At 43.7% G+C, this 13,902-nt stretch overlaps 1 protein-coding gene across 38 annotated transcripts in view; it reads left to right on the forward strand.

Annotated features, from left to right (window-relative positions):
* COL24A1 (collagen type XXIV alpha 1 chain) overlaps window positions 1–13,902 on the forward strand; it is a 330,869-nt gene that overhangs the window by 108,861 nt on the left and 208,106 nt on the right. For 36 of the 38 annotated variants that reach the window (XR_014844919.1, XR_014844921.1, XM_085024166.1 and 33 more), the window contains one exon: window positions 8,265–8,318. Coding sequence is in view for 26 of the 38 variants with exons in the window: in XM_085024166.1 (XP_084880292.1) it covers window positions 8,265–8,318 (54 nt within the window). In the remaining 12 variants the exon portion in view is untranslated. Of the gene's footprint in view, window positions 1–8,264; window positions 8,319–12,960; window positions 13,703–13,902 lie in introns of those variants that run through there. The other 2 variants (XM_085024195.1, XM_085024199.1) reach the window with 1 other exon arrangement.

Below are 13,902 nucleotides of genomic sequence, written 5' to 3' on the forward strand. Positions count from 1 at the left end.
CCCGGGACGGAGACAAAAGGTAGTTTATGACTCTCAGCAATAGCAGTTTCCGGAGCATCACCATTTGTGCACTGACTCACTGAGCTGCACTTCTCGTCGGGTGCTGGGGAGGCTCTAGAAAAGAATGGGTTTGAGAAAAAGCATTATGAGGACAGTGAGTGTTTCTGCCTCTCGCAGTAGGGGAGACACTTTCTCCGTCTTCACTGTAGAAAATTCCCTGAAAAGAGGTGGAAGCGAGGAATGAGAAGGCCCTCAGAAATTCCAGAGCCTGTGGACAGTTGTCTCCCGCAGCATGTCAAGCGCTGGAGGGTAAAGATGAGCTCGGAACATTGACCTTCTCGATGAGCTTGGATTGTGCTGGAATAGGGAAGCGCAGCCGCGTGAGCAGAGTTCTGTGGAGGGGACAGGAACCAGCCAAGGTTTTGACTACAGCAAAGCATGAGAGGCTTCCCAGATCAAGACACCCTGGAGTTGGTAACGGTGCGTCTGAAGGACCGGGGCAGGGAGTTCAGAAGGGCTTCTGAGAAGCAGGGCTCCTGGAGAAAAGACGACGGAGTAGTAGGGGCCTAGCCAGTGCAAACAGGGGGCGGGGCAGTCCTGAGCAGACCTGTGAGGAGGCAGGTGGATTTAGAGGACAGCAGGTAGTTCAGCGTTTAGTCACATCTGTCTCCATTAAAAGTGACAAACCTAACTGCGTTTTCAGCCACAAAATCAGGACTGGCTAATGTGGTCGTGAAGTCCACCAGTGCAGGCGCCTAGAGGTTTGGCTCGATACAGGAGCTGAATGAATTGAATCAAGACGCTCTCATCTCCTCGCCCTTCTCAGCCATTCCCGTCACGTGGTGGAAAAGGTGGCTCTTGGCGACTCTAGGCTAATATTGCTCTCAGAGTGATGGCGGCCTCAGCAAAGCGGGACCGCTCCTCTTTCCTGACCGCTCCAGCAGAGATGCTGAGGCGGACTCCAGCCAATCTGACTCGGAATTTGTGGTCACCTTTAAATCAGTCACAGTAGCCCCCGGACAGGAATACGGTTACTGGCCGGCTTCAGGTCACTTTCCCAGCCCCAGACACTGGGCAGCAGACCCGAAGCTCACGCCTGCAGGTTGGGAAGAGAGGTGCCTCCCAAGGAGACGGCGAACAGACGAAAAGAGTTCCTCCTCCCTTCACCTCGTCGGGGCCCATCGTCTGTATGGACCCTTCTTCCACTTACACAGTCTTTAAAATGCCTTTAATAACACAGTGCGGCCGCCCACACCGCTGGGAATACCACGTGCTCTCCCTTCTCCAAAGGAAGATAAGCCAGGGTACTGGTCAGTTATTACTTGCAGCTCCAAGGCTAGGTTTTGGGGTTAGGTGCCTCCCCAGGGAGGCCCAGATACAGGTCTGCATCTCAACTAATGAGTGTGTGATTTTGGAAGGAAAACAAGAGAGCCAGGATATTCATTCCATTTGGAAAAAGAGGGAATGAGAAACAACATAGAGTGGCCCTGCCCATGGGGGGTTTATTTAGAATAAAAATAGGCAATTGCTATATGCCACTTCCTTGTAACAATATAAATCGGCTTTTTAAATCACCTAACTTCCCTCTCCCACAAACTTACACACACTGAAAGGAGGAGAATCTGAGCTCAGGACTGTCCAGAATAGACGTTCTATGAAACCAGGGTCTGTCTTCATTCTGTAGAGTTATGTTCAGTACCAAGAACAATGCCTGACACAGAGTAACTACGCCTTGAATGAATGCCTAGATGTTCTTTAATTGAGATGCTCATAAGAATTCTAAATGAGTCAAATATATAGACGTTGAGCACCTAAGAAGATGCTTATATAAAGGTATGCATCAAGTCACAGTCGTGTTATTATTTCCAAAACAGTATGAAATCTGAGTTTCACTGAGTTTTATCTGGGGACAGGGGTTCCAAGGTTCTTCCAGTGGTTACCGACTGTTGTGTACCTAAGAGGCCAGCGGTTATCCAAAACATCCAATAGCAATTACCTTTTTGTTTTACCGTTTTGTTAAAGTATAATGTATGTATAATAAACTGCATGTATTTAAATTGTACAACTTGATGATTTTTGACATATGTGGTATTTTTGAAGCAATCGCCAAAATCAAAATAGTGAACGCATCCATCAAACCCTCAGATTTCTTTGTTCACCTTTGCAGTCTCTCCTTTCTGACCTTGTGTTCTTTCCTTCTGCACTGTGCCACCCATCTGCGTTTTATCAAACTTAAGCATCAAATAGCGGTCAAAACTGCTTACTTAAAAATGATTTTTCGTAAAATGTTTCTTGTGGACTTCAGTAGAATGAAAGCAGGCTCTGCAGGTGACTTAGTGGGTTTTTGGCTTCTAACATTCATGGAGACTATTCAAGCAGTTTTACTTAGAAGAGAGGAATTCGTCATAAGGAATTTTATTGTCTGTGGATTTTCTCTGCTGAGATTTTAGGATGTTACATTTAAATGGAATTTAGAGTTCAGCTGTGCTATATTTACTGCTTAAACATAAAGAGTTACAAAAGGGAAAATATATGAATAGCAATAATCATTCGCCAAGATTTACAACGAGATCATAATGAAAAAAATCTGGTTTTGATGGCTTTTTAGATCTAAAAATAACAAAAGAGAAGAAGAGCCAGATACTTAGATGAATTCTTTATTCTGCATTTGTTTTTCCAGAAGCTCATATTTTCTGCTTGTGGTTTTCTCAGAAGACATGATAGTTGGTTAATTTGCAATTGCACACTTCCCTGTGCTAAAGTTTAGTTTCTATAGTTTACTAGGAAAGTGAATTTATTACTTTTGTCCTTCCAAATATTTTTTTTGGCATTAACTTTTGGATGGATTATTTTCACTCAGAAAGGTCATTTTAATCTTCTTTTATGGCTTTCCTACTTGGACTCACTATATTCCTGACATGGCACGTAGCTCCGTAAATGCTAAAGACCAAAATCTCATGACTGTTGTTTGGATCCATGTCCCAAACCCAGTTCTCCCCTTACAGACCCTCTCTCCCTCTGGATGCATTCCTTCTTATTTGCATATGTAAAATTCCAATCCTATCTATAGAGGCTATACTGGGGTTTCTCTTTGGAGGGGGGGTTGTTTGCTTTTTCAGACAAAGGGTAGCTTTGGAAACTGCCTAATTGAAAATTAATTATTCAAATACAATTTGTTTTTAATTTGGTCATCAGTTCAGGCCATCATATGCTTACTGAATGCGTAGCCCAGCACCAGGTGAGGCTTTGTATAACTTTGCCCTCTAGGAAGTTATATGTTGTCCTAGCTTAAATGGTTCATTAATTTTGTCTTTTCTCAATCTCTACTTTTTTCAGGCTTATACTCAAAAACTAAATTTAAGCCAAACTGTACTCTATTTTTGTGTCTCTAATGAACACTGTATATAAAAATCAATGAAAAACTTTGGCCTAAATGGCCAAAATGTCACTCATCTATAATAACAGTATTTATTTTATTTGTGGATTTTTTTTGGCCACGCCCACAGCGTATGGAAGTTCCTGGGCCAAGAATCAAACCCATGCTATAGTAGTGACCTGAGCCACTGCAGTGATAATACCAGATCCTCGTCTGGTTCCACAGGGGAACTCCTGTTTGTGGACTGTTTATCTGTTTATCATTTTATATATTTTTTTAATTGGAAGGGCTATATATTTCAAAAGAAAACAACCACTCTTCTTGAAGAAGTGCTGAAGTGCTTGCTGTGTACCATAGAATACCACATATTTATCCTCTAGCTTCCAAACTTCCGAATACTGACAGAGTCAGAGTGACAGTATTTTACTTTCATGATTTCTCAGGAAACAAATAGAATCTGCTAGTGCTTTGGTTCTCAGGTTTTGCTTTACAAAGTGCCCGTGCATTAGTCTCCAGCTTTTAGTGATTAGAGAATGACAGTGTTTTTAGTGGCGAGAATGCTGAGTCACTCTTCTTAGTGCAATAAACAAATGTGAGGAGTCCACAAATAGAAGACACATTTTTACTGATTTTTAAAGCTACTTGAGTTTTCTACTTCTTGATTAAAAATAGTGATTAGACTATTTCTATTAAGATTGCACCAGATGCAGGGTAGAAAAGTCAGTATACAAAAAATTAGTTGTTTCTCTGTACTAATAATGAACTATCATAAAGAGAACTTAAGAAAACAATCCCATTTTTAATTGCATCCAGAAAATACCTAGGATTAAATTTAACCAAGGGGACGAAAGACCTATGTACTGAAAACTTTAAGACATTGATGAAAGAAATTGAAGGAGACAAAGATAAATGGAAAGATAATCCATGCTCACCAATTTGAAGAATTAATACTGTAAAAAGGTCCGTACTATCCAAAGCAATCTACAGATTCAGTGCAATCCTTATCAAAACTCCAATAGCATTTTTTCACAAAAATAGAACACACAATCCTAAAATTGATATGGAAGCACAAATGACCCCAAATAGCCAAAGCAACCTTGAAAAAGAAGAATAAAGCTGAAGGCATCACGCTTGCTAATTTCAAAATATACTGCAAAGCTATAGTAATCAAAACAGTATGATATTGGCATGAAAACAGACACTTAGATTAGTGGAATAGAATAGAAAGAAAATGTGACCAGAAATAAACCTATGCATATATGATTGATTAACCTATGACGGAGAAATCAAGAATATAGGATGGGAAAAGGCCAGTCTCTTTGATAGGTGGTTCGGGAAAAATTGGACAGCCATGTGCAAAAGAAAAAAATAAGATTGGACCCCTCTGTTATACCATACACAAAAATCAACCCAAAATGGATTAAAAACTTGAATGTGGAGTTCCTGTCGTGGCGCAGTGGTTAACGAATCCGACTAGGAACCATGAGGTTGCGGGTTCGGTCCCTGCCCTTGCTCAGTGGGTTAACGATCCGGCGTTGCCGTGAGCTGTGGTGTAGGTTGCAGACATGGCTCGGATCCCGCATTGCTGTGGCTCTGGCGTAGGCCAGTGGCTACAGCTCCGATTCGACCCCTAGCCTGGGAACCTCCATATGCCATGGGAGCGGCCCAAAGAAATAGCAAAAAAGACAAAAAAAAAAAAACAAAACTTGAATGTATAACCTACACCCATAAAACACATAGAAGAAAGCATAGGCAAAAATCTCCTTGACTTTAGTCTTGGTGATGATATTTTTGGATGTGACATCAAAAGCATAGGCAAAAAAATTTAAAATAAGCAAGTAGGACTACATCAAACTAAAAGCTTCTGCACATCAAAAGCAACCATCAGTGAAGTGAAAAAGCAACTTAGCAAATGGGAAAAAATATTTGCAGATCATGTATCTGATGAGGGGCTAATATCCAAAAGATATAGAGAGCTCATGAAACTCAGTAGCAAACAAAAAACACTGATTAGATACTATCCAGCCTTAAAAAAGAAGGAAATCCTAGTTGCATCATGAGTGCATTAGCTGTCAGGGAGATAAGTCAGATGCAGAAGGACAAACACTGCATGATCTCACTTTATGTAGAATCTAAACAAAAACAGAACTTAGAGGTACAGAGAAGGGATTGGTTGTCAGAGTCCAGGAGTCAGGGTGGAGAGCGTGGCTGAACCGGATGAAGAGGGTCCAAGGCGCAAATTCCTGGTTACAAACTAAGTGGTGGGGCGCATGTGCAGACTGTGTTCTTTCATCGCAAGTGTGAGAAGTATCCATTTCCTTTCTGCGGTGTTAGTTAAGGTTGTGACTCCTCAGTTGTCTGCATCCATTAGGTCATTCAGGGGATGACAAATGGAGACATCCTTGCTCTTTCGTTTCTTTTTCATTTATCGGCTGGAACACAACCCCTAAGTTCCATTTGGTTAGTTGTGTTGACAGTATGTATGAGAAAGGTGGAATAAGTATTTGATTCTTCACCTTTGTTTACCGGTTTGGGAAATAATTTCATCCTCTAAATGCAAATGATTTTTTTGGTTGTTGTGCCACTAATTCCTGAATTTAAACATACTCAACATGTTTCAATCCATTGCAGTTTTTATCCTTATTGAAATTCCTGTTGTCCCGTATCTGGCTGGTAAGACCCTCTTCGAGCTTCCAGAGTTCTTTTAACATGACTCCAGATTCGATAATGTTTTACAGCTTTCTCGCTTTCTAGTACAAGGTGTCAAGCCCATCTGGAAAATGGACAGGAATTCAGAGTTTATCCACGGGTATGCTGTGAACCAGCAGTTGTGGCACAGTACCCAGAAGTCAAAAGTAGCCACCAGCTATATTGTCCTTTCTTTTTTCCCCAAAGAAACAAACAAGTCATTATTCAACAAGAAGAAAATATATTTTTAGCACTTACTGTGAGCCAACTGTTGTACTAGTGTGGGGAATACAGTGATTAATTAGAGATAAGGCTGCCTGGAAGTCATTCACAAATCTGATGAGGAAAACGGAACAGTGCAAAACATCGCATTAAGTCATCTTGTAGGACCCTAGGATGGTGTGAGAGTCTTAGAAGGGACCTAATTCAGGGTATTTGGAATCAAAGAAAGATTTGCAAGTTATGTGTTATTCAGTCGCCTATTTAAAACTCCAGGTGAAGAAAGATGAGGGATAATTACTCAAGGCAGAGAAGGCACAGGTGAGCCTGTTTTCCTTTCGTGAAAGCAATCAACACGTCTACTAAGTGGGTTTCTATCGGAAACTTCAGAAAGCTGATCCTTTGACCAGTCTTTCTGTTACCGCTGCCTTTTCTCTTGCCAGAAATGTCCTCACGTAATATTTTTTCCCACAGAATCCAGATTTTAAATCAGAGTCAAGGCATTTCCATCCTAATCCTACTGGATGAGTTGATATCACTTGCTTTTGATTTCTTTCTAGGATGAGTATTCCAGAATCAACCTCGCTATTCCATCTTACTTGTAGGCATTTCAATTACTGTCATATTTTCCTCTCCACGGAGCTGTCTTTTCTAGCCGATACTCATACTTAATTGCAGCCCTCTTTATTTTTAAAAATGATTATTCTTATATTTGTCTTATTTCTTTGTCCATGTCAGAAGGAAGCAGCTTAACCTGTGATAGAATACAAGTAAAACTGTATTATTAGGTTAGCAATGTGGAAACTTATTGTGGTGAATTTTATTCTGATGCGTTATTTCAGTAAGAATGTGAGCTAACCATGTTAGAGTGGCGTTCTTGGCCTATTCTCAGCACAGATTTTTTTTTTTTAACGCTTTGGTCCATATCTTTCTTGAGACAGCTGTTTTAGACTGCTAAAGGACACTTTTAAAAGGATAAAATTAAGATTCTCAGACAAATATAAGTCAATGTTTGGTCCAAGATTTTATTCAGTTCATTCATTAATGATGGCACCGGTAAGATGTAATTGAGCTCTTAGTTCAGCGACAGTTGGGCAGCTGTGGAGCAGAGACCGAGCTCCTTCTGGTGGCCACACAGGACAACCTGGTCATGCATTTGAGTTCTGGCAAAGGGTCCTCCCAGGTGGAGGTTGTAGCTTCAGGCTGAGCATAAGGTTCCCAAAACACCACCTGTTACATCGCCACCAGCCCATCAGAAGAAAGTGACACACTCTGTAGCCTTCACCCCAAATCTTGCCTTAAAAACTCTTCCCTGAAAGCCACTGGGAGCTCAGGTCTGTTGGGCATGAGCCACTTGCGCTTTGCTTGGCCTTTGCAATAAACCTTTCTTTGCTTCCAAAAAAAACAACCAAACAAAAAAAATCCCAAAGAACATTTGAGTCAGTTACAGACAACTAAACATGGGGATATTAGGAGAAGACGTCCCGCGCATTAAGCGCTAACCTTTGGGGTTACTGTTTTTCACCCGGAGGAAGTTATTCGCATCTCTCCCTGACAGAGGCCACAGATTAACATACGGCTGGTAAACGCTGACTCTAACAAATGGACGCCCCAATCCTTGGTGGCTCTGTGGCCCCTGGGGCACCAAAAAGTCCTGTTAGATGCCTCTTTGCTTTTTTTCAAGTTGAGAATGGTTTTGAATAAGATTTAAAAAAACTCTTAGACTGGATTAGAGAATTTTCCTTGAGTCTGAGGACTGTTTGTGAACAATTGGCCAAGTAGGCTCTGTTTAGTATACTTTGTAAGTTTTGTGTTCCAATATCAGACAACTGCCTAATGATTAATCATTAACATTGAAGCTTTGAGGAGAATAAATTGTCTTAACTGGACGTCCAAGAAATGCAAAGCGAATTTTCATATGCTTAATACATTAAAAATAATTTACTATGGGGTAAATGCTCTATATTTTTATGTTCCCTAGGGCTTTCCAGGAGATATCGGGGTTCCTGGACAGAACGGTCCTGAAGGATCAAAGGTAAAGAAAAGAAAGAAAAACGTATTACGTCTATAGTTTTCTTATCTGAAGTCTCAATAAACGGGTAAAAAAAAAGATTTTAGAACTATCAGAACATTTCTGTATTTTGTTGAGCTGTCTCAGGTACGTTCTAAAAACAGCTTGTATCAATCAGGAAGTAGTTTGCATATCTGGCTGTTCTTTTGGTGTTATTTGTTTAGTAGGAGTATGTTTATAAAACCTCTTGAGTTCAGGTCATTGAAAATGATTTTCTTGGTTTGGTCTGGGCTGCAGTTAGAGTGACAGTATTTGCAAAGCACATCAGTCATGAAAAAAGATTCCTTGGAAGAGACGAAAAAGAAATTTAAAAACCCTAAAACGCTTAGGATGAGCGTTTCTGGTCACTGAAACTCTAGGCCCCGTAAAATATCCGGTGCTTGGAATAGGGAAAGCCTGCGGTGTTCTGGGATTGACACGTAGCGCAGAAGACCCAGAGAACCCGAAACCCTTCTCACGTGCTTTACTGCTGCTGTGCCTGTGCCCCAGCTTCGCCAGGCAGGCCGGCCTAGAACGAGCCTTGGAAACCCGTGAAGTCTTGGGGATGAAGACGGCACTGCACGGCCTGAAGTCTGGGCCGCTGCCGGGTCCTGGGCGCAGGGCCCCGGCGAGCTGAGCAGACCCGCCCGCTGGTCTCGGGTTCAGCGGAAGCTCGTTCCATCCCCACAGCAGCTTCGGGACGTAGGTCTCATCCCCCTGGCTTGGGAGCAGTGGTCAGAGCGGACCTGGCCCTCACCGTCACGTGACTGCCAAGTGACCTAACCGGAATTCTGACCCAGACGTGCCTCGCCTTTATTCCGTTGTCACCTTGGAACAGACTTGACCCCTCCCCGCTTTGCTCTTGGACCCGGCGCGGGCTCCGGTCCTTCTTCACCAGGATGGGGCTCGCGCGCTCGCCTGGTCTTCCTGCCGCCAGCCTGGCACTTCCGCAAACCCACGTCCACACTGCAACTCGGTCCCGCTTGTAAAGCAGCACCCTCCTGTCCCCCGCCGCGTCCTCAGACTCTCCAGTCTCTCCTAGCCTCCAGGTTAAAGGTGGAAACTCTCTGCCCTTCCCACAAGGCTGTCTGTGACCCACCCTCAGTCACAGCGCCCGTCGTTCTTCCAGAAGCACGACTGTGGGTAACCTGCTGGAGGAGCAGACCCCACGTCCGGCTGCAGATTGCAGCGCCTCCCTCATGCCCCCCTTTTTGTCTGGGTGCCTCCACTTCCCTGTGCCCAGCGTCGTCGTCCAGCTGACACCCACCCGGCTGGGTCTCCAGGAAGCTTGTACTGATCCGCTCTTCACTGTGTCCCTGAAACAGCGCCCAGGCACTTATCTTCATATATTATAACTGCTGATTGCTTACCTCTCTGTTAGGTAAAAGCTTTCTGAGAAGAGACACTCATTGGTTTTATACACATCACAACAACCATAGTAATAATCATAGTATTTAACACGAGGACAGTCGATGGTGCCTGAACGGATGACTGATTGAAGGAGTGTATTTAAAACTAATCTGGAAAGATACAGTACAGCTGGGTAACAGGTTAAAGGGAAGTGATAGAAAAATTTGGAGGTAAAACTGAGTCTGTGGCTCAGTTACTCTTCCCCTGGATGAGCGCACAGTTTAGTGAGAGATAAAAAACGTGTTTTAAAAATCACAAAATGTTTTAAGAAGTGCTCTAGATAAGGGGTGAAGTGCTGTGAGAGCCTAGACAATTGAGCAACAGATTCTTTTTTTTAATTATAAGTACTTTATTATTTGTTTCTTTATTTATTTTTGTCTTTTTGCCTTTTCTAGGGCCGATCCCACAGCATATGGAGGTTCCCAGGCTAGGGGTCGAATCAGAGCTGTAGCTGCCAGCCTACACCACAGCCGCAGCAACGCGGGATCCGAGCCGTGTCTGAGACCCACACCACAGCTCACAGCAACGCCAGATCGTTAACCCACTGAGCAAGGCCAGGGATTGAACCCACAACTTCATGGTTCCTAGTCGGATTCATTAACCACTGAGCCACGACGGGAACTCCGAGCAACAGATTCTGCCTTAAGACACTGGGAATTACTTCAAGAGGAAGTGATACTTGAACTTAATGTTTTCATTCTTCTGTAGGGTTTCCTAACTTTTTTAAAAAAGAATTTATTGTAAGTTAAAACTGTATGCAGTGATTCACCGTTTTTATAGTAACTCCATTTATAGTTACTATAAAATATCGGCTGTATCCTCTGTGTTGTGCAGTATATTCTCATCGCTTGTTTATTTTCTGTGTGATAGTTTGTGCCTCTTCCTCTCCTCGCCCCGTCTTACCCCTCTGCCGTGAACTTCATGGTTTTATGTATGTATCACACTAGATGAAGGACAGCGTAGTTCTCTAAGTCCTTTTCCATTTGGAAAGTTTGTTTTTCTTGAAGTTTTGTCAAGAGAAATGTCAGAACTGAAGAAAGCCTTCTGACCTCGTAAATATTATTATAATTGCTATCTTTATATGACTTTAATCGTTATCTTGAAAACTTCCTTTCATGACTTCCTTTAGTCTTACAACTACAGTGGTTAGAAGTGGGACAGACGACCTTACAGCCAGACGTTTAATGAATATTAATAGTTGTCTTTCCAGGAGTGGTAATTCTCTGTGGGTTATTTACGTAAGTTTTTTGATAAATCTGACCTTGCAGCCTCATCAGCACTGACCTTATGAGACTAATTGATTTTCTGCACATCACTGTATTTTAAAAGAATGTTTTAGAAAAAATGATTTAATCAAAGTACCAGGAAATTTTAAAGGGATGTGAGTATTATTTTATGTTCTAGAGGTTGAGAAGGGTCTGTTTTTGTCTCTTCTTTATTCTTCCTATTGGCCTTGAAATTGTTTCTAGAAACAGGAGGGAAAAACAGAGCCAAATATACTGACCCTATTAAATAGCGTGATGTGTTTCTTTAGTTGTGTACACCATAGGCATTTAAAACTCCCTTTATCTTCATATACATGTCTTATTTGGAAAGTGGGTACAGTGTGAACTGCTAAAGTTGTGTTGAGGCTGTACAGGTTGTCATCAAACAAATCCTCTGCCTTCTATTTGTCATCAGACAAATCCTGTGCCCTCTCTTTGAAATACATGGTCACCCTATTTGCAAACAAACTGTGTTCCTTCCAGAGCAGTTTGGCACAGCTCTAAAGAAGCCTTTTATTTTCTCTCCATTTTCTGCCAGTTGACTAAAAACCTCACGGTAACACTGGAAACTTGTGTTCGTGACGGTTCCAGTGATTGTGGGATTGTGTGTGTACGTATGTGTACGCAGAGCTGCAGAACGTACTTTGGCAGAGCCTTCCCGAGAGCTGCCCACTGTGCAGTCTGCTGTCAGGTGCCCCGTAGCGCCAGCAGAACCACATCCCTTGCTGCTCACCACCGGAGAGGAGCACCCAGTAAACAGTCTCTGCTCTCCCGTCAACAGGAATAACTTATTTGAGGCCGTCATGGTTTATGTTGTTACTTTGGCTGTGGAATTGAGGATGGTCAAGTAGGCTGTCCTTGTCTGCTGTATAACTTCCCTGGTGAGCTCTTAGAGAAGGCCTCTTAGGGAGGTTATGTTATGGAAGACATGGAAATAGTTTTTACAGTGACTTATTAAAATACATCATGTTTATCTGTATAGAGATGAGCTAACCTGATGAGAGGGAACTGCTAACCTAAACGGTTCTCGGGAATCACCTCAACCAAGCCCTGAGGAGTCACGTTCCAAAGTCAACATTTTGTACACAGATTCCTTATTTTAACCATTCTGTTTTCCAGGCAGCAGTCAGCTGAGAAATATTTATCAAGTGAGTACAATGGAAAACATTGTGTTAAGCAATTACTTGAAAACAAGATTCAAACATGCCCTTCTGGCAGTGCCCGTTATGGCTCAGCGGGTTGAGAACCCGACACAGGGTCGGTGAGGATGTGAGTTTCATCCCCGGCCTCGCTCAGCAGGTTAAGGATCCAGCGTTGCCGTGAGCTGTGGTGTAGGTCGCAGATGCTGCTCCGGTCTGGCGTTTCTGTGGCTGTGGTGTAGGCCAGCGGCTGCAGCTCCAATTCGACCCCTAGCCTGGAAACCTGCATATGCTGCAGATGTGGCTGTAAAAAGACAATAGTAATAATAAAAAAAATGCTCTTCTGTTTACTAGGACCTTGTAAACAGGCAACATAAGGTTTCCACATGTGAAAAGTTAAAAAGCAAACTAGGCAGAACGTAATAAGTTATGAAGAAGAGAATAATTTATGTGGCCATTTTTCTGAGCGGCTTCCTGGAGAAGTTGGGATTTGAGTTGGATGAGCTGGATTTGGCCAAGTAGATCCAAGGGATTAGAGACTCTATGCAACTGGCACAAAATCAACACAAGCTTGTGTCAACCTAAAAAAAATGCACACCCTGAAAGCTGAGAATTAAGTTTTACTCAAGGTATAATTAGGACTTAAGCCCAGGAGACAGCAGCATCTCAGGTCGTCCTGAGAAACCGCTCCGAGGAGGCCAGTAGGCAAGGGGGGCAAGAGCGTATATAGGAGTTTTGGGCAACAAAAGGCAGGGAGTGGCAGCAGAAGGGGCCTGGGCTCCCTGAAATCCTTCCTTTACGCCCCCGGCTCTCGGGCCAGGATCCTGGGTTTTCACAGCCTGAGCCCCCCGGGCTGCGGTTAGGAGGCTGCCGGGTGGCAGGTGTTCTCCTCTCCACCCAGGTCCCCTCAGGGCCCCGGGCTCTCCCTGGAGGCGGCTGCCAGCGCGGATGGCTGTGCCATCCTTTGTTGGTCGACATAGCTGCAGCCTGCGCTGAGTCTCAGACAGCTCTGAAATGCCGCCCCAAAGAGGAGGGGGACATAGCAGGATGTGTGTGGTGCCGGTGAGGGGCGGTGCCTGCGGCCGACACACTTGGGCCCCTCGCTGCTGGCCTCCGGAAGGTCCCTGCCAGTGGCGAGGAGCACACGTCCCCAGGAAGGATTTTGGTGTTTTTCTAGATGTGAGGAGACGCAAGAATCAGGCACATAAAATCTCCTCCTAGAACGTATCTATCTGCGGAGCAGTTTGTCCAGTTTTCCCGGAGGGCTTCATCCCCGTCTCCTCCCTGAGCTCCGCTCAGGCGCTGCTGGGTCGGCAGCTGCAGCGGCTCATGATGGAACCCACGTGGAGGCTGCTGGCAGGTGCCGGCAGCTGCCGGACTCCCCTTCACAGCTGGAGGTGTGGGAAGAAACCTGCTTGGCTCTAGAAGAGAAAACGTCAGTAGATTGGGACGAGCCTAGACATAAAGTTGGGACTCTGAATGCTAATGAGCCCGGAGGAGATTGTTTTATTGTGGTAAACAAAACATCTATTCTCAACAAATTTTGAAGCGTACAGTAAGTATTGTTTCCTTTATGCATTTTTGAAACAGCAGGTATCTAGAAAGTGTTCGCCTTGCGTGACTGAAACACTCCAGGCCCGTGTGAGAGCAGCTGCGGTTCCCACCTCCCCAGCCCCGGCAGCCCCCGTTCTCTTCCGCTGCTATGACGTTGACTGCTGGGCACCTCCTATAAGTAGAATCAAGCAACATTTGTGT

This window comes from Sus scrofa, chromosome 4 (genome assembly GCF_054392235.1).
Source record: "Sus scrofa isolate SSC_HxYL_T2T_F1_AM1 chromosome 4, Sscrofa_HxYL_maternal_Yorkshire_Landrace_v2.0, whole genome shotgun sequence".
Lineage (NCBI taxonomy): Eukaryota > Metazoa > Chordata > Mammalia > Artiodactyla > Suidae > Sus > Sus scrofa.